This window comes from Aspergillus luchuensis, chromosome 4, assembly GCF_016861625.1.
Source record: "Aspergillus luchuensis IFO 4308 DNA, chromosome 4, nearly complete sequence".
NCBI classification, from domain to species: domain Eukaryota; kingdom Fungi; phylum Ascomycota; class Eurotiomycetes; order Eurotiales; family Aspergillaceae; genus Aspergillus; species Aspergillus luchuensis.
Window position 1 is genome coordinate 2,794,898 of NC_054852.1, and position 18,223 is coordinate 2,813,120.

At 49.4% G+C, this 18,223-nt stretch overlaps 4 protein-coding genes across 4 annotated transcripts; 3 read left to right on the top strand and 1 right to left on the bottom strand.

Annotated features, from left to right (window-relative positions):
• Positions 1–1,190: 1,190 nt before the first annotated feature.
• nte1 (lysophospholipase) lies at positions 1,191–5,910 on the top strand (the record flags this gene model as incomplete). Its single annotated transcript, XM_041689377.1, has 2 exons — positions 1,191–1,570; positions 1,677–5,910. 2 exons carry the CDS (start codon positions 1,191–1,193, stop codon positions 5,908–5,910), a joined length of 4,614 nt encoding a protein of 1,537 aa, XP_041543068.1.
• A 1,089-nt stretch (positions 5,911–6,999) lies between these two features.
• On the top strand, positions 7,000–8,066 carry AKAW2_40989S (DUF3431 domain-containing protein; the record flags this gene model as incomplete). The annotated part of the gene is made up of 4 exons (XM_041689378.1): positions 7,000–7,129; positions 7,190–7,289; positions 7,360–7,926; positions 7,997–8,066. 4 exons carry the CDS (start codon positions 7,000–7,002, stop codon positions 8,064–8,066), a joined length of 867 nt encoding a protein of 288 aa, XP_041543069.1.
• Positions 8,067–9,030: 964 nt separating this feature from the next.
• Positions 9,031–10,688, top strand: AKAW2_40990S (FAD-binding oxidoreductase; the record flags this gene model as incomplete). Its single annotated transcript, XM_041689380.1, has 2 exons — positions 9,031–9,622; positions 9,682–10,688. The coding sequence occupies 2 exons, from the start codon at positions 9,031–9,033 to the stop codon at positions 10,686–10,688; spliced, it is 1,599 nt and encodes a 532-aa protein (XP_041543070.1).
• A 1,287-nt stretch (positions 10,689–11,975) lies between these two features.
• Positions 11,976–12,597, bottom strand: AKAW2_40991A (uncharacterized protein; the record flags this gene model as incomplete). Its single annotated transcript, XM_041689381.1, has 3 exons — positions 11,976–12,234; positions 12,288–12,391; positions 12,454–12,597. 3 exons carry the CDS (start codon positions 12,595–12,597, stop codon positions 11,976–11,978), a joined length of 507 nt encoding a protein of 168 aa, XP_041543071.1.
• Between the last annotated feature and the right edge of the window lie 5,626 nt (positions 12,598–18,223).

Here is an 18,223-nt window from a genome sequence, read left to right on the forward strand (position 1 = left end):
CAGCCATTTATCTACGCTATCTAATTCATGTTGAATTGCTTCTGTTCATTTCATATATCCGTTCCCCCCAAGGAGATGGTTTGTTCATTCAACCTTCACCTAATTGGCGATTTTGTAATTGTATGTACCCAATATAAAGGCAATACCGCATACCAGAAGTTCTGATAACTGTACCCCGTCATGGTGAAGAAGCTACTATATATAGATAAAGAAGCGGGTCTCTTCGACGATAGCAATACCTCTAGCGCAGAGACAGTCTCGATGACAGCATGTATTGATATTGTGATAAAGGGATTAAAAGGAGAACTACTAAAATAGACTGACAATGAGTAGGATTGCTTATGATAGTCAATATAACGATGGCGATAATCCAGTTACTATCTCCGTGGTAACTACTCACTACCCATTAATTACAATTCCATTAGTGCTATGCTCTCGCTTCAAATATATATTTCTTGCGGTAGTACTACTAGACAGCACCGTGCCACCAGGGAATTCATATATCTCTTCAGATGAAGTCTAATGGCGAAGTTTGAGACTTCAGGCCTTAACGAATCAAGCTTTCATGCTTCGTTTTTCTTTCGATCTTACTGGGGATTGAGTCTCTGCAGAAGACTGCATTTGACATATGTAGGAACGTTCAATAATTCCCCGTTGAACAAATAATAGAAGTTGGAACATTGCCACTATGTATAAGCTTGCCGATCATTGTGAATGAGGGTTACTTAATAGCATACACCCTAAGAAAATTAAAATAAAATGATAATAATTTTATCTATTATCTAAACTTTTCAAACCCTGCAGGAAGAGCGGGCCAAAAAGCAAGTACGTCACTCTAGTAATCCAGTAGTTACCGCCCGGGTTGTTTTCTGCCCGGGTCTCCGCACCCAAAGAAAGCCCGCCTTTTCGAGCTGCTGCGTCTCGACAACCAGCCACAAGCATCCCTGGGTGCACGTTCTCCCCTGCGTGGATGATGCTGGCTACGAGCCTGCCTACTGCCTGCCCACCATCTCGTTGCATCCAGCCGTGACGCCTGAGTGTGGGCGTGGATGTGATTGAAACGAGTGCAAAAAAAGAGAGAGAGAAGAACAAGGACGAGAGTTGTTTCCAAGTTGGGGTGCGGTGGTGCCTTGATTTCTTGGAATCCAACTAGTAGGCGTGTCTTAGCGTCTGGTCTCCATCGAGCTCTCATGGAAGCTCAGGGAATCATGGCCACCGGTGACGGAATTATCGCTGCACTACCCTCGCTTGAATCTTCAAGCCTGGACCCTCTCCATGTGTTGCCTGCATCCTCGTCGACCGCCGCACGATCCCTCGCAACCTCAATCCCCGCCTTAACCGCCAGCTTCTCCGTCGTGTCCGGCTTCTCTTCGCATCTCCCTCCCCCGCCAATAACCCCTCCAGCACCTTCAACCATGGTGGGGTGGATCGGCTGGATCTTTTCCTTCATTTTCCAGGTCATTCCAAGTGTCTTATACTGGATTGTTACCTTTACCACCATCACGTTGCCCACATGGCTGTTTACGCTCTTTTCTATGAGCCTGACCTTCACCATGAACTTCACGACCTTGTGAGTGACGCACACTCAATCCCCTGCTGTATTATATTGCCATTGGCAACCGCAGTTGAATTCTTTAGTGTCAACATATGCTGACAATGACGGTTTCTATCGATAGACTCTTGATCGCGCTGGCCGTGGTCTCGACCATCAGTTGGTTTATCCGCTATCGTTTCCTGAACATGTACAGTCGTCTGCCTCCAGAACCCCAGCGCAAGGAACCCCAGCTCGATCTCTTCCCCGATGTACCGGACAGCGACACGAAACCGGGCTTGGCAAACTATCTGGATGAGTTTTTGAGCGCCATTAAAGTCTTCGGCTACCTCGAGCGGCCTGTGTTCCACGAATTGACCCGCACCATGCAGACAAGGAAATTGATCGCCGGCGAAACGCTCCTGCTGGAGGAAGAGAAAGGGTTCTGTTTGGTTGTTGACGGCTTGGTCCAAATCTTCGTCAAGTCCATGCGGGACAGGAAGTCGGGTACAGACGAAGAGCTGAACCGCATGGCAGGTGAATCTTCCGACGAAGACGATCATCGACCGGACGGAAGGCAGGGATACCAACTGCTGACCGAAGTAAAGAACGGCGCTTCGATGTCCTCGCTGTTTTCCATCCTGTCGCTGTTTACCGAGGATGTCCAATTACGATATGCGGATAGCTCAGCTTCTAGCGCTTCTAGTATAGGTCCTGGTCTTGCCATTGGCCCCGACTCGTTTCCGGCGAGCCCTCGGGAAATGGACGACTCTCCCCATGTTTATCAAGGAGATCGTCTTGACCCGGCCTCGCACAGGAACAGCACGGCCGAAGACCTACCGGCTGTGCCACCATTAAATCTGGGCGAAAGCCAAGCTCCACCTGCCCACTCTGCTCGCTCTGGAAGCAGAAAGTACTCGGGCAAAACGCGTAGGAAGTCAGTGCATCCAGATATTGTTGCACGAGCGATGGTAGATACGACAATCGCGATCATCCCCGCAAGCGCATTCCGACGCCTGACCCGAGTATACCCGAAAGCGACTGCCCATATCGTCCAGGTTATCCTTACGCGCCTACAGAGAGTCACCTTTGCTACAGCGCACTCCTATCTGGGTCTAAATAACGAGGTGCTGGGAATAGAGAAGCAGATGACAAAATTCACAACTTACGATTTGCCAAATGAGCTGCGTGGGTCTGCTCTGGACCGTCTTAAGGACAAGTTCATCAAAGAGCGAGATCGCCTAGGTCAAGAGGAAGTTACCAAAGGGATTGCGTTGCATAACCCGTATGGAGGGCGAAGACCCCGGTCGAGTAGCTTTCGAAGGAAGGAAGCCGCTCTTCAGGCAAAGATGGCCGTGTCTAAACGGCCAGTCTCCATGGTTGCTCAGGACAGTGCACTGAGTGATCGTGAAAACTCAGGTGTGAGTCCTGGAGATCTTCTATCGACCATTCAGCTTTCGCGCTTCGGTCCGAGATACGAGCACCTTGCCCCCCGGTTACTGAGTCCTCTTACGGAGAAAGAACACTCCCCCTTACGGTCCCCGTCTCCAATGATTCCGGGACGCGCATCTCCTTTTCACCGGAAAGAGTCTTTGGACGAAGATGCGCTCTTCCGTGAATCGATCCTGGAGTGCATTATGAAAGGTATCGGCTTGACCGGAAGCACCAATGACTTCTTGCGTAAGAGTAGTCACCCTTCAGGCGACGTTTCTCCGAAGCTCCTCTCGTATGATTCTCGCCGCCAGAAAGCCGTCTTTAGCAACAACGCGTTTGGGTTCATTGATCCCTACGAAGGTTCAGCGGATGGAGAGAGCGAATCCATGATGTCCATGTCGGTTACCAGTGCCGGTGGCACCTCGCCTATTGTCAACTTGAGGGAAGAGCTCCGAAACGACATTGAGATTGTCTACTTCCCTCAGGGGTCGGTTCTTGTTGAGCAAGGCGAGCGCCATCCGGGCTTGTACTACGTTGTTGATGGTTTCTTGGATGTTGGTATTCCCGTGGACGACAAGGACGAAGACCTTGTGGGATCCTCCAGACCGGCACATGAGGAACTGTTCCCTACGCTCAGACGCACCAACACGAGTTCCTCTCGTGTGTCGGGATCGGCAGCCGCCGCAAATGATCCCAGGCGGAAGAAGCAGTCGCGGAAGTCACTCTACCTGATTAAACCTGGTGGGATCCAAGGCTATGTGGGCGCTGTCGCATCTTACCGCTCGTATACCGATGTCGTTGCGAAGACAGACGTGTACGTAGGATTCCTTCCACGGGCGTCTTTGGAAAGGATAGCGGAGCGGTACCCTTTGGCCCTGTTGACGTTGGCAAAGCGGCTGACCAGTCTGCTCCCGCGGTTACTTCTCCATATTGACTTCGCCCTGGAATGGGTGCAAGTAAGTGCTGGCCAGGTGATCTATCACCAAGGCGACGAGAGCGATGCAATCTACCTTGCTTTGAATGGGCGTCTGCGGTCTGTACATGAAGGCCCTAATGGCAAGATGACAGTCGTCGGCGAATACGGCCAGGGAGAAAGTGTGGGTGAACTGGAGGTGATGACTGAATCGACTCGCCCGGCGACTCTCCATGCCATCCGCGATACTGAACTCGCCAAATTTCCCCGGACTCTCTTCAACAGTCTCGCCCAGGAACATCCGGGAATCACCATTCAGGTCTCCAAACTCATTGCACAACGGATGCGGGATCTCGTTGAGACTCCGGTTGCCGAGAAAGGAAGTGAACCTGGTGCTTCTGGCACAGTGAAGACAGCAAAATCGACACTCAATCTTCGTACTGTTGGCATCCTTCCTGTAACAGCAGGAGTTCCCGTCGTTGAGTTTGGCAACAGGCTGCTACAGGCGCTTCACCAGATTGGGGTGACCAACGGTGCCACGTCTCTCAATCAAGCGGCTATATTAAACCATCTAGGCAGACATGCCTTCAGTAAGATGGGTAAACTGAAGTTATCACAGTACCTGGCGGATCTGGAGGAGAAGTACGGCATGGTCCTCTACATCGCGGATACGACTGTGAACTCTCCGTGGACGCAAACGTGTATTACACAGGCTGACTGCATCTTGCTGGTTGGCCTTGCGGAGTCGACGCCTAGTATCGGTGAATACGAGAGGTTTCTGCTTGGGATGAAGACGACCGCTCGGAAAGAATTAGTTCTTCTGCACGGGGAACGCTACTGCCCTCCGGGACTGACCCGCCAGTGGCTGAAGAATCGTGTTTGGATCAATGGAGGCCATCATCATGTACAGATGGCCTTCCGACTGACAGCTGAACCCTCTCATCCCCAGACTAAACGCTTTGGAACCGTCTTGAAGCAGAGAGTCCAAGTGATTCAAGCGGAGATCCAGAAGTACACTTCTCGCCGTATTCGTCAATCGCCGCTATACTCTGCACAGACACCATTCAAGGGTGACTTCCATCGCTTGGCGCGTCGACTCTGCGGCCGATCAGTGGGGCTTGTGCTAGGTGGTGGAGGTGCCAGAGGTATTGCTCAAGTTGGTGTAATCAAGGCTCTAGAAGAAGCAGGCATTCCCATTGATATCATTGGCGGCACTTCAATTGGTTCTTTCATCGGAGCCCTGTATGCACGGGATGCTGACGTTGTGCCCATGTATGGCCGTGCAAAGAAGTTCGCTGGCCGCATGGGAAGCATTTGGCGATTCGCTCTGGACCTGACGTACCCTACCGTCTCCTATACTACTGGGCATGAGTTCAACCGTGGCATCTTCAAGACCTTTGGGGATAGTCAGATCGAAGACTTCTGGCTGGAGTTTTACTGCAACACCACCAACATTAGCCGGTCGCGTGCTGAATATCACTCTTCCGGCTACACGTGGCGGTACGTACGTGCATCCATGTCATTAGCCGGCTTGATCCCGCCCATCTGTGATGAAGGTAGCATGCTCCTTGATGGTGGCTACATCGATAATCTTACGGTCGACCATATGAAAGGGCTGGGTGCGGATGTGATCTTTGCGGTGGACGTGGGTTCAATTGATGACAACACCCCACAAGGATATGGCGACTCCCTGTCTGGGTTTTGGGCCGTGGTGAACCGCTGGAATCCGTTTAGCTCGTGTCCTAACCCGCCTACGCTGTCTGAAATTCAGGCGCGCCTGGCGTATGTGTCCTCGATTGAGAACCTCGAACGTGCCAAGAACACCCCTGGGTGTCTGTACATGCGCCCGCCCATTGATCCATACGGGACCCTGGACTTTGCGAAGTTTGACGAGATCTACCAGCTGGGATATGCTTATGGCAAGAACTACTTGGAGAAGCTGAAGCGCGAGGGATCACTTCCGATTCCCGAAGAGACGGAGGAGAAGAAGAAGCTCCAGCGGACTCTGGCGCCCCGTCGCGCCAGTATCTAATGTTTTCCGACTCTCATACGATGCTATATTTGACTGCGACCGAGCCGGCCGGGGGTGGGATAGTTCTGTTTTCCATGTATCACTCTTTTTTCTCCCGGATTTTCAGCGGTGATCTTCTGCTTTATATACCCGAGACTATCCCCCACTTTGCTGTGCATGTCGCTAGTCCTATCCCGAAAGACCCGAGAGTTGTAGATAGATAGATAACATATAGATAGACGTGTAACCGAGAGAATTCATTTATTTCCCGCGCTCGTCCCCATCGACCATGTAAATAGTTGGCCCCAGCACTGGGGAGTGGTTCCCGTCCCCAGTTTTCTGGTCGGAATGATTCGCGGCCCCAAGGGGGTCTAGACCCTCGCCATACGCAAGGCTGGATCCCGGGACCCAGCGGAAAAGAAACCCTTTTATTGCTTAGCCGACTTATAGATGATTTCTTTCTTCTCGTCGGTCAACATTCTCTTTCGCTGTCATTCCATACGTGGAGCGGAGAAGAAAAGAAAAGAAAGAAAAAAGTTGTTAGGTGATCGCTCCACTTGATCTGCTGCTGAAGCTATCGGCTGCACTGCGGGTGAGTAGTAATTAATTCTGTTTGTTTGTTTGTTGGCGAGTGGCTGTCAGTCAGCTTCCCATAATCCAATCCTTCCCCCTCCTCTCTCTCTGTTCTGTCCCCCTCCCTCGGCTGTTGTGAACACGCGGCTTGGGTTCTCCTCCGAATCGGACCTCGCCAGCTTTCCTCCGACGATCATCAAACATCAGCGTCAACATCATCATCATCATCGATCGTCATTATTCTCCAAACTTTTCCATCCCAATTAATTCACCCGCTATCTGTCGGAGACTTATCTTGACAGAGCTGGGTGTTCTCTGCAATGCGCCTGTGGCCTCGCTGACCAGCAAAGCCACCTTCGCAAACCCCGATGCTGCAGGGTCTCCCCAACTTTAATGCGAGAACCATCATGCAAGGCTGAGCCTATTCATCAACCCTCCCATTTACTCCCTCCCCCAACGACCTCGGGTGAGATCACTTCAAAGACACCACGGTCTTCGAAGCCCGAGTTATTCCCCCGTGAGTAGGATCTACACAAAATGGTCCAATCGCTGGGTCTGCCCATGTGCTCCAGGCGCCTGTATACATGGTGCTTCATCATGTTTTGCTTGGGGCTCCTGGCTCTACTGTACATCAGACTGTTGAAGGATGATCTCACCTTAGTTCTGAGTACGATTCCACCTTCCCAAGCTCGGAATTGAAATCACCAGGGTAGCTAACGCTATGCAGGTCGGGTCGAGAAACATCCGGCCAGGCGCAAACCGAACGCTCTGGTTCTGGCTAAAACTAGCTCTGAGGATGTCGCCTGGGCCTACGCTCTCAAGCCCCAGTAAGTGTACTAGACTCAATTTCTACCTCCAGGTCGGATTCTTGTCCCGGCATGCTCACCAGTTGGATAGTTGGAAACCTTACATCTACACCTCCGACAAAGAGCCTGGATACCGTCCTATCCCGGCAAACAAGGCTCGAGAGGGCATGGCATACCTGACGCACATTATTGAACACTACGACTACCTTGCGGATGTTACGGCTTTCATGCATGCCTCCGCCACTCAGTGGCACAACGATGTGGGCGACATGGCTTCATCTTCCCTGCTGCAAAAACTCAGCCTGGACGCCGTGAACAAGGCTGGGTATGCGAATCTCCGCTGTGAGCACCGCCCAGGATGTCCCGTGGCCGTGCGTCCCTTTGATCCAGCCATGGAGTCGAATCATAACGTGGTGTATCGCAACTTCACCTCTATCTACATGGACATGTTCTCCGTGCCGCGGGAACAGGTCCCTACCGAGATCGGTGGGGTCTGTTGTGGTCAATTTGTACTAACAAGGGACCGGATCCGGGAACGGCCACGAGATGACTATGTGCGAATACGCGACTGGGCTTTGGCGACTGATATGGATAACTTTGCGGCGGGGTCGGTCTTTGAGATGCTCTGGCATATCATCTTCCTTGAGCAGCCTGTTTCGTATGTGCTGCGAACTCTATCTGATGCAAAATGGAAAAAAAGAAAAAAAAAGGCTGACTCAATATACCAGATGCCCCGATGTCCAACAGTGTTATTGTGAGCTTTACGCGATGTGCCCAGAAATCGATGCTGGCTCTTGAGTCACGACATCGTTGGCACTTTGTCGGGCCAAATTCCTGCATAAGCTGAGTCAGGTCTTATGGCTCCTTCTGGTGCGACCGTAAATACTAGGCTGACAGCGTAAGTATGCGTGTGAGCCTGTTGCGGCTGATTCATCACCGGCCAGTGTGATATCACTACACAGCCGCGCAGGATTCAGATGTCGGGCCTAACTGGTGTCCTGACCGCTCCATACATCCTCCCGGCCCTGCAATATGTCAGCGCGCCTGCCTCGCCTTGCAAGTCTTCTTATTCTGCAACGTATTGGCAAGCTGATAGATAGATGGTGGACAGAGGCATTGTCCTCTCAGGTAGTTTCTCCGTGTTTCGTATGCGAGCCGAGACTGCCGGCTGCTCATTATCGGTCACCCTTCTGCCCGACTTCCGGCCTCGTATCAATAAACCTTTGTGCTTATGTGGTGACTAAGGGCTAGCAAAGGAACGTTGGCTGATTCTGGAACGGTGATCATTGCAGCCAACAAAGCACCCCCAACGAAGGCGATGCAGGATAGACAGGGATGCGGTCATGTCTCAGATGAAGCCCGACGGGCGAGATTCTTATCCGTCGATTAAAGGAGAATTTGGAGGGGTAGAGGGGAGATGTGACTTTGGTTGGTGATAAGGAGATGCATGCGGAGGAAGGAATGTATGTGGAGTTACAGCCGCGGAAGGCGTATTGGGGAGAGATCTGAGAATGACTTCTATATCTGTCGGCGCCTCTGAGACACATCAGATCTCCCGGAATGAGCGTACCCCTTGATAAAATGGCACCTTTCCCATTTCTTTTCCCGCAGATCTGAACCGCGAATTGGCTTAGTGCACACCGCTACCCCTTACATTTCCTCGATTCTTCCCCAAGAAAACCGGCCAAGGACATTGCACCAGTGCTTGGTATGCCCCTTGGTCCTGTTTACCACGGCATCACCCACCTTTACGATTCACGTCATGGCTCCTCCAGTCATATTCATGGCAGCAGTCTTGTTGACGCTGCCCAATCAACTCGCAGCCCTACACCAGAACCCTGGGAACATCTCCACCCCCGCAACGGCCAACAATGGCGCGCTGCCGACAACCCTTGAATCCTGTCTAGGAGCTACTGGCGCTTCCGTTGTGTACGCCACGGATGCTGGGTACTCGAATCTCACGGTGGCAGACAACAGCAACTACCACCCTCATCCTCAAGCTGTTGTCATTCCAAATTCAACGGAACAAGTTGCTGCTACTGTTCGCTGCGTGGCAGCCGAGCAGGGTCGGGTCACTCTCACGACCCGTGGCGGTGGCCATGGCTATGCTGCGTACAGTCTTTCAGGACAGGTCATCATTGACTCCAGCCAGATGACCGACATTGCCCTCGACGAGAGCACACAGGAGGTAACCGTGCAAATGGGTCAGAAGCTTGGCCCGCTGGCTCTGGCCATGGGTCGCGCGGGATATGCCTTGCCTCATGGCACCTGTCCGGGGGTGGGGGTAGCTGGGCACAGTCTGGGGGGTGGCTGGGGGTTTACCTCTCGCGAGTGGGGATGGCTAGTAGACAGAGGTAAGTTGAATGATTTGTTCGAGTCCTTTCGCCAAGGTCCCAGCTAATTTCATGGCAAGTGGTCTCACTGGAGCTTGTGGACGTGACCGGCCGCATCCGAACGATCAGCTCTAAGGCGGCAAAGTCCAATACCACATCTACAGACGACGAGAATGATGACCTCTGGTGGGCACTTCGCGGTGCTGGCTCCAACAATTTTGGAATTGTGACGTCGTTCACCTACCGCATGGAGCCCGCTCCAACGGCCATCGTTAACTACAACATTGGCTTCGCGACTCAGTCAGACTGCGTACAGGTCCTTCTAACCCTACAAGAGATCGGATCCCTACCGGCGACCTCCTCCGCCGGCTTTCCAACCTCTCTGGGTGGAGAACTCATCATAGATGGTGGCTACCAGGCCCCTAAGGCCTATTGCACCTTCACTGGCCAATACCTCGGCGATTCCGCCGCCTACAACAAAACTATCGACCGCCTCCTTTCCCCACTCGCACGCCAGTCCATCCAGCCCCTCACAACCACCAGCTCCTTCTACACCAACTGGGTCTCCGCTCTCACTAATCTCATGGGTGACCTTGACTCCCCGTCTGTTCCACAACCCTATTACGCCAAATCCCTCTTCGACGACGGTCATCCGAACTACACTAGCACCTCCATCGCGAATATATTTTCCGCCATCCAGCCTGCCGGGCCTGATGCCTTTATCTCCTTCGACCTGAACGGTCCAGATGCCGTCACCACCCTTCCCCCGGATGACACTGTCGGGCCCATGGCCTTCAATCATCGAAACAATCTCTTCATGTCGCAAATCTATGCTTGGGATTTCCCGGGGTTCACAAATGCGTCAGCACGGGAGACTGCAGTTGACAGGCTTTCCGATGTCGCGGATGCGGTGCGCCAGGCCGATCCTGAGGGTGGTTGGCAAGCATATCAGAATTATATCGACCCATATTTGCAGGACTGGGCAGAGATGTATTATGGGGATGCTTTGGACCGGTTGAAGGAGATCAAGAAGAAGTGGGATCCGTTGGATATTTTGGATTTTCCACAAGGATTGGGGCGTGTGTGATGTGTGTATGCAAATGTACGATCAGCTGAATATGCGGGTGTATGCGGTATTGTACGCGTAGATGGACCATTGATTGAAGCGAGAGAAGAATGATGACGACTTGGATAGACTTTGGAAGCAATAAATAGATAGACTATGAATAGACATGACGGACTCTTTTTGTAACCTTGCATATATATACACATAGCAGTCAGTATGCATTTCTTCTTCCCCTGCGTGGGCCGGCTCTCTCAGATATCATTAATGACTACTAGTATTAACAATATAACTAAGTAAGTTATTTTATTGCTGTCAGTTCAGCTCAGCTCAGTTTACTTTCGTTCTACTACTGACTTGACTCACCCAGATCCTGCGAGAAATGAGTAGTAAGTAAGTAGTATCAGTTCTGCCATATAGTAGTTATATATGTATGTATGTATTGTTTGGTAGTGGTAGCTGAGGCAAGTTGCTGATTTATATATGAATATATATATATGTCTATGTGTGTGTGTATGTTTCTATTGGCTCTATTTACTTACTATGCAGTCGAGAACGAAGTAGTATTGATTCAGGGTGAACTTGATGTACTACTACTACTACTTACTGTATTGGAGGTACCGGATAGTTGGTTAGTAATGTGTGTCCGTCATGAATAATATAGTATACTCCATACGCTGTATCTAGTTTCACTGATCTTATGACATTGTTTTAAGGTAAGACCGCATTCGTTTGATATCTCTTCAACTTAGACACAGACTATATATTATTATCGTGCTATTATTACACAGTGGATGAATGGCCCTGATGCCGCATAGCGCTGGATAAGAGCCATTAAAATGGAATAAAAACAGATCTGGAAAGATTGACATGACAAGATTATGGTGGTAATTAGTAAAGATAGTATTAGTAACAGTTAACGATCCTAGTCACAACCCCGATCCATCTATGCACATCCACACCCACACCCACACCCACACCCACCACCTACTCCGTGTTCTTCAGGTCGTTCAAGCATGTTCAAGTCGTACGGACATTAACGAAGGGACATTAGTATGTAGGGATATCAGAAGTATAAACATCATCAATATTAATGGTAGATGTTCAATCAAAGCCAAAGTCAACTGTGGTTTCATGGTCGTAAAAGAGAGACAGAAAGGGGTATCGAATCCTCATCTCGCAGGAGACGGACGACTTCTGTCTCCTGTGCAGAACGTAGATGCAGACGGATGGAGGCTGCGCAAGAGAGGATGTTGGCATGTGTAGTCGTCATCACACGACGAGATGGCATTATCAGGTAGAGTCTGAGGTCTAGGCAGTGGCCAGAGGCGCGTCAGCAGGACCGCCGTGGGCGCCACCAGTGTTCTTCTCCCGGACTGGGGTGCTCTCGCGACGATAGGCCCAGAGGGCACCGACTTCGAGGAACATGGCGAAGAAGGTGAAGATGAAAGTCAGGAAGATGAAGGCTTCGTTGGCCTTCTTCTTAGAGCAGGACAGGCCGGGGGGAGAGTTGAAGGCGCAGTTGTGCCAGTTGTAGTCTTGCGCAGCAAAGATGAAGGCTGTGAGCCAGCTGTGGTTATGGTCAGTAATAGCACATAGCATGGTTAGTTGGATGGCACATACAGGTACGAGAAGATGACATCGATGATCAGGACAAACTTGCTTAGGGCATTGGGCATGAACGGCGAGATGAAGGCGGGCAGGAAGAAGACGACAGACATGGTCGACTAAACCATGGTTAGTTTGATTAGGTTCGACGTGTTTACATCAAGGATAGGAGCATGCTTACAATGACTTCCCAGTAGATAGTGTGCTGGCCGCGAGGTCCCTTGTGGATGAAGTATGAAGTGATACCCATCACAATGACTGCACTGGCCCACTGCATGAACCGGGTGGCCAGCTGTAGTGGACGGGCCACGGTACTGGAGAACATGGCTGCGGTTGACTGGACTGAAAGTGTATAGAGATGGTAATAAAGTGAATTAGAAGAGCAACTGGTAGTTTATTGGGCGAGGCGCAAAGAGAAGCTCAGTTCCACTGACAGACTGGTTGGTCCGGCTCTGATGAATGGATGATGAAGAGGGGAAGAGAATGCCCAGGAGTGGGAGACCAGGACAAGGTTCTTTATATGTCGCCTGGCCGGCTTGAATGGATAGAACGGAAGGGTGTATGGTGGACCGAATCAACGGGGCGTATCTTTTACGTCAGAGGATACTATTGTATTTTTTTTTTCTGGAGCTTGAGCCGAAAGTTTTTCTGGCCCTGTGCGGTGGCCTGTCCAGGGAAGCTGAACGACGCCAACGGAAGGAGAGCCAGCTTTGGCGGGTTTTTTGCGCTTTCCCCCAGATGCGTCATAATTTCCTCTGCATGAAGTAAGTCAGTTCCGAGGCGGACCAGTCGTTGCGCCGGGAAGGTAGTAGGGGTTGTGTGATTGCACTGACCAGATTGCCGTAGTTGTGCAGGAAGACCACATCAACAGAGGTATACTACTAAAGTAGGGGCCAGCATCATACTGTTCCTAGGACAAGAGGGGTGCCCGACCGAGATGGAACGCGATGGCCATCACAGCAGCAACAACAAGCGCAACAACGCAGCTGGGTCTGCATCCCAGCCAGGGCGGGGATCAGGTCCGGCATGGCTAGTGTGAGGATCTGCGTGGACCATGGACTGATGGATGGAGCCAGATGGACAGAGCCGGAACGGACCAGGCAAGGGAGACGAGATGTTGTTGGTCAACCCATAAATTTTTTCCAGGTTGCGTGACTGAAAGGTGATTGATTGATTGATTGAAGAAATGAGGGCGTGAAGCCACTCAACTTCCACCGTCATGGCTTGGCGTCACGGGGGATCGCCCGATCTGGATCTTGGCCGGATTTCCTTCGGTCTTTTGCTTTTCTTCCCTATCCTCATACTCCCTTCTGGCTTCATTTCTACCGTTTTCCATCATTCTTCCCTACATTATTCATTCCATTCTATCATCCATTCCATCAATAGAATCATCTAGTTATTCTTCCTACTGAATAACTCAATACAAGAATGTATGATTTCACCGTGACTCAGCACTTTACTCAGCGGTCATCAAGCAGCTTCCATCAGCGGGATCAATAATCAGTCAATGCACAATCCCACCTTCCCTCTTTCTCTCGTCCTCCTCGAGAAGCTTCGAGCTACAGCAAGACTAAATCTTCCGCCGTGCTTGCACTGATGCAGATCCTCGCATCCCGGAACGGTCGGCAGGATGAGATCATCCCTCCTCGGTTTCCAGCAGTCACCTGCTCCTCTCTTTCCGTGGTTATCCATCCCTCCCTCTCTTCCATTCCTTTCGACAACATGGCTTGTTCAGAGTAGGCTTCGTGACTCAACAATGGACCTGTGATGCCGGACCCACAAGGCTGAATGGAAGCAGGAATTGGATGGCCATGAATATTGGGTCGACACTTTCCCGTCTCTTCCGGTTGATCCACACTTTGGTATCCCGCTCTATACTCTCAACCACCACCACCACCACCACCACAGCTGTTACCTGCAGGTTTGTCTCTTGCAACAGGGATGCCCGGCTGGTTGTTTGTATGACATCCCGTCCGTAATGCAGGTAGGCATGTACACCGCATCCAAACTATGCATGTGTGTTCCCCTCTTCCCCCTCTCTCCTCTCCCTCTAAACTATACCCTACAGAGTAGCTATCGTAGCTATCTCTCACCTCCCTGCATACAAGAGCTACCTAACCCTCCCAAAGTCTCGTACCTCTCAACCCGAACTCAATAACCGAAACCTACTTACTTACCTTTCCCCTCCCCCTCTTAAAAGAAAAACCAAAGAAACACATGACACCTACTCGCCAACCTAAACCCGGCCTATAATCTACCACTGCCAGCAGTCACTTACAACTGGCTGGCCAGGTTTCCCTTGCATTTTATTCCACCGTGATCAATCTCGCTGATCCGGGGATCCCAACCCTCCCATCCACCATAATCATGCTCGGACTATTTCCAGCCACGGAGACAGCTATTGAACCTTTATCCGATTAGACTTTTCCCCCGCCCTGGTTTGAGACTCATATTCTCGTCTCCAATATTGTTCAAGTTCTTGCCCAAAGCTAAAAAGTTATACTTGTGTATATGCATAGATCCGGTACGCGTTGAGTTCGCGTGTTTTGAATCTGCCTATCTAGGCAAGGAGGTCTGCTCCTCATTTTTGAGACCTCACTACCCGCCAGTTGGGCATGAAATCAGTAAAGACTATTTACTTTGTAGAGGGTGTCGAAAGTACCGTCTCTACGGAACAGGCAGGATGCTGATTAACTTCTGACAAAGGTGACAAGGGTACAGAGCTGATCATGATGATCCCTAGCATGATTGGGTTTGGTTGTCTTGTCCCGCTAAGTAGTCCCGCTGTGTAGAGCGCTCGATACGGGGCGCTGCTGCTACTCATTGGTGGTCATGAGAACAAGCGAAACCTTGGCAATGATATCTAAAGTTGAGAATAACTAGTATATTACTATCTAGTATAGACTTTATTAGGGCTACCAAACGAATATAACAGATTAATGCAGTAAGGTGAATAAGTAATTATTTAACCTACTCTTACCAAAATCCACATGTCTGGTTACTTTCGCACGGCTGAGGCATGTTCAAGCTACTACATCAATCATTCAAATCTGATAAGTTTTGTTAGTTTAGTTTAGTAGATCTTTGATGTTTCTTTTATTTCCCCTAGAATAGAATAGTTGACCGACAAATGTAGAAGATACTAAATGAATGTTGGAGAGTGCTCGACACGAGAGAGCAGAATACAGTATCATAAACAATTTGTTTAGAATTCATAAGATCTTTATCAATCTATTTAACTCTGGACGATAAAATAAATACTATGAAGGTTGAACCATAAAGTGTCAAGATATAGATGTGAGTTGCTATAAGGGAACCAGATCAAATTCGGGACTGACAATGACTGCTATAGAACCCGACAGTTAGCAATAAGAATTCAAAGGCCGACCGAATTGTTCCAACTTTTAGTTGTTTAATCCGTCCCCACGTTCGTGATATCAGCCTCGAAATAAGGGTGGGTCCGGAAATGGTAGTATCCCACGGTCCATATTAATTGATGCATAGTTGAGGATGATTGGGAGTTCGGGGTGTGCGGGCCTCTGGCAATTGATGTTACTATACTCTGCAAAGGTTATGAATACTTCGTGCTGATCTTGAGATATATCAGAGCATCTATATGCCGTTAATATAGGGTCGAAGAACAGCAGGTATTGGTAGAAGGAGGAAACCTACAGCGTGACTGGAAGAGCATCACACTCCTTTCTGGTCTATCTCGACATGTAAACTCCCACCAGAACCTGCCTCATGTATTGCTTGAATAACCACTTTTACCTCGATAAGAGATTAAGAAGGACTCTCATTGCCGTCGACGAGATCTCCATCCTTTCGAGCCTCATTCTTAGCAGCTTCATATTTGGCGAAGAAAGAATACCATGTGCAGCATCCAGCCACAATGTTGATATAATCAGAGTCGATTTTAAGATCATTCAGATTTGCCATGAGAGCAGTATTCACTGTCTGCCCGTCTTTGGCATGCGGAATATGAGTCACTGGAGTATACACCTCCCACGAACCCTCCGAGTTGGAAAAGCAAAAGGATACCCTACCAACCAATAGATATAGTATATGGTAATAAATGAACGGGTGTCGCCAAGAGAAAGCACTTTTTCTTCTATTGTCGGTATATGACAGGATATATTCTAAAGTACTTGGAATTAAGAGCTATAAAATCAAATACTAGGCAGCAATGTCTGTTTATAAATTATGGGAACGAATAGCCACTAATCATCTGCTACCGAAACAACGGCCACAATATTTATAGTCGAAGAAATTGATGTAGGAAGGAGTGTGACTGCGACTTGTAGACTTGTAGACAGAACAGATGTTGTCAAGCCACCTTTGAGTGTAATCATCAGCAGGCACTTAGCTTAAAATAGCAGACTACATATTGATGGAAAGACAACGAAAAGTCATCTTTAGATATATCTCATCAAACCCTAGGTTCTTGACCACGAAATAACTTACAGCGCTATTTGTTATTGATGGTGATGATCTACCTATATTTTTTGATTGAGACACATGGTCAGTAGTGCTAACATCTCTTCCATTCTATATATCACTACGTCGAACCTGTGGCGTACCAAGTTTATTCATGGCCTACCCATTTATGTGATGTTAACTAATTACTAAGATCTGCATGTAACCACATCAAGAGAGTCATTCATTGTAAATAAGGTTGTCTTGCTATATACGCTTTGCTTACTAGGTTTTCTTATGACTCCAACATCAAATTGTAGGTTAAGAGCACCCGAGGATCTATCTTGAAAGTCGGGTCATCCTACATGGAAAGAACACAGGTGAGGGGCTTGTCCGTTCGTAGACTCCCGTTCGTAGACTCATGTTCAGAAGTAGTTATTTATTGCTTTGGGAGTGCTTTCAAAAGAAGTGTTGTAAATCTTTGCTGAGGAGGAAATGGAATATCAGACTTGAAGGGGGGAATGGAATATACTGGACAACTGATCACAAACATCATTGTCAACCACTCATGGCCTGAACGGTTACGTGAATATGGGCTGGTGATTTGGCCTTTAAGAAACAACAACCACATTTCTTGCGTGAGGCTGTGTGAACTTAGCCAGCGAAACTAAGTACCATCCCCGCAACTTTGTATGGTAGCGAGACACATTAGTGTGGTATAGTAGGCCGAGCCACGAAAATTAGTTCACCTTCCCTATTTTACTAGACAAGTTGTAATCTCTTTACCTCGGCCATGCCGTGCATGACTTGGTATAACCTATCACTATTGGTTAGTGGCTGATAATGGTCACGACCATCGCGGGGCTATGATTGTGCAAGCACACGATTGGGATACGGAACAAGGCTGTGCCAGAAGAGAACCAATATCTGTCGAGACTAATCCGTACTAGTAGGACGACAGCTGACTCGTAGTATTTCCGGACTGAGTAAAGTGCTTGAACGGTTAGTGGCTCTTAAGGTTGCACCGGGCCGTCGCGGCTTTGCCCTATTGTCTAAGCGTCCAACCTCGACTGGCTACATCGACAGTCCTGGGTATTATCTCTCCTTAAAATTTGCAAACAGTAAGTACAAAGGGAGAGCGTGTCCTGAAGGATTGGCGGGTCACCAGCGCACATCTGGGAGACTGAGGAACGACATGCCATAGTCCAGTGTTTCTATACCGGCATTGGCAGGAGCGTATCTAACGGCGGGTTGCAGCGGAAGTGACAATGGACCGTGGACAAACACCAGCTTTTAGAAGCCATCCAGGAAAGCGGCGACATTTTAAGAAGAAGCCCTTAATGGGTAGCCCTGGCTCCCGCAGGTTAGATCACGCAACAAACTGAGCCTCCGGTGATTTACAATATAACAATCATGTTGAGTTCAGCAACGGTAATTTTGACTACAACTGAATGCATAATGATCCTACATACCCAGGTTCCGAGGTATCCTTTGGCAGCAATGGGACCAAATTGGAGGACTAGTCTTATCCCAAA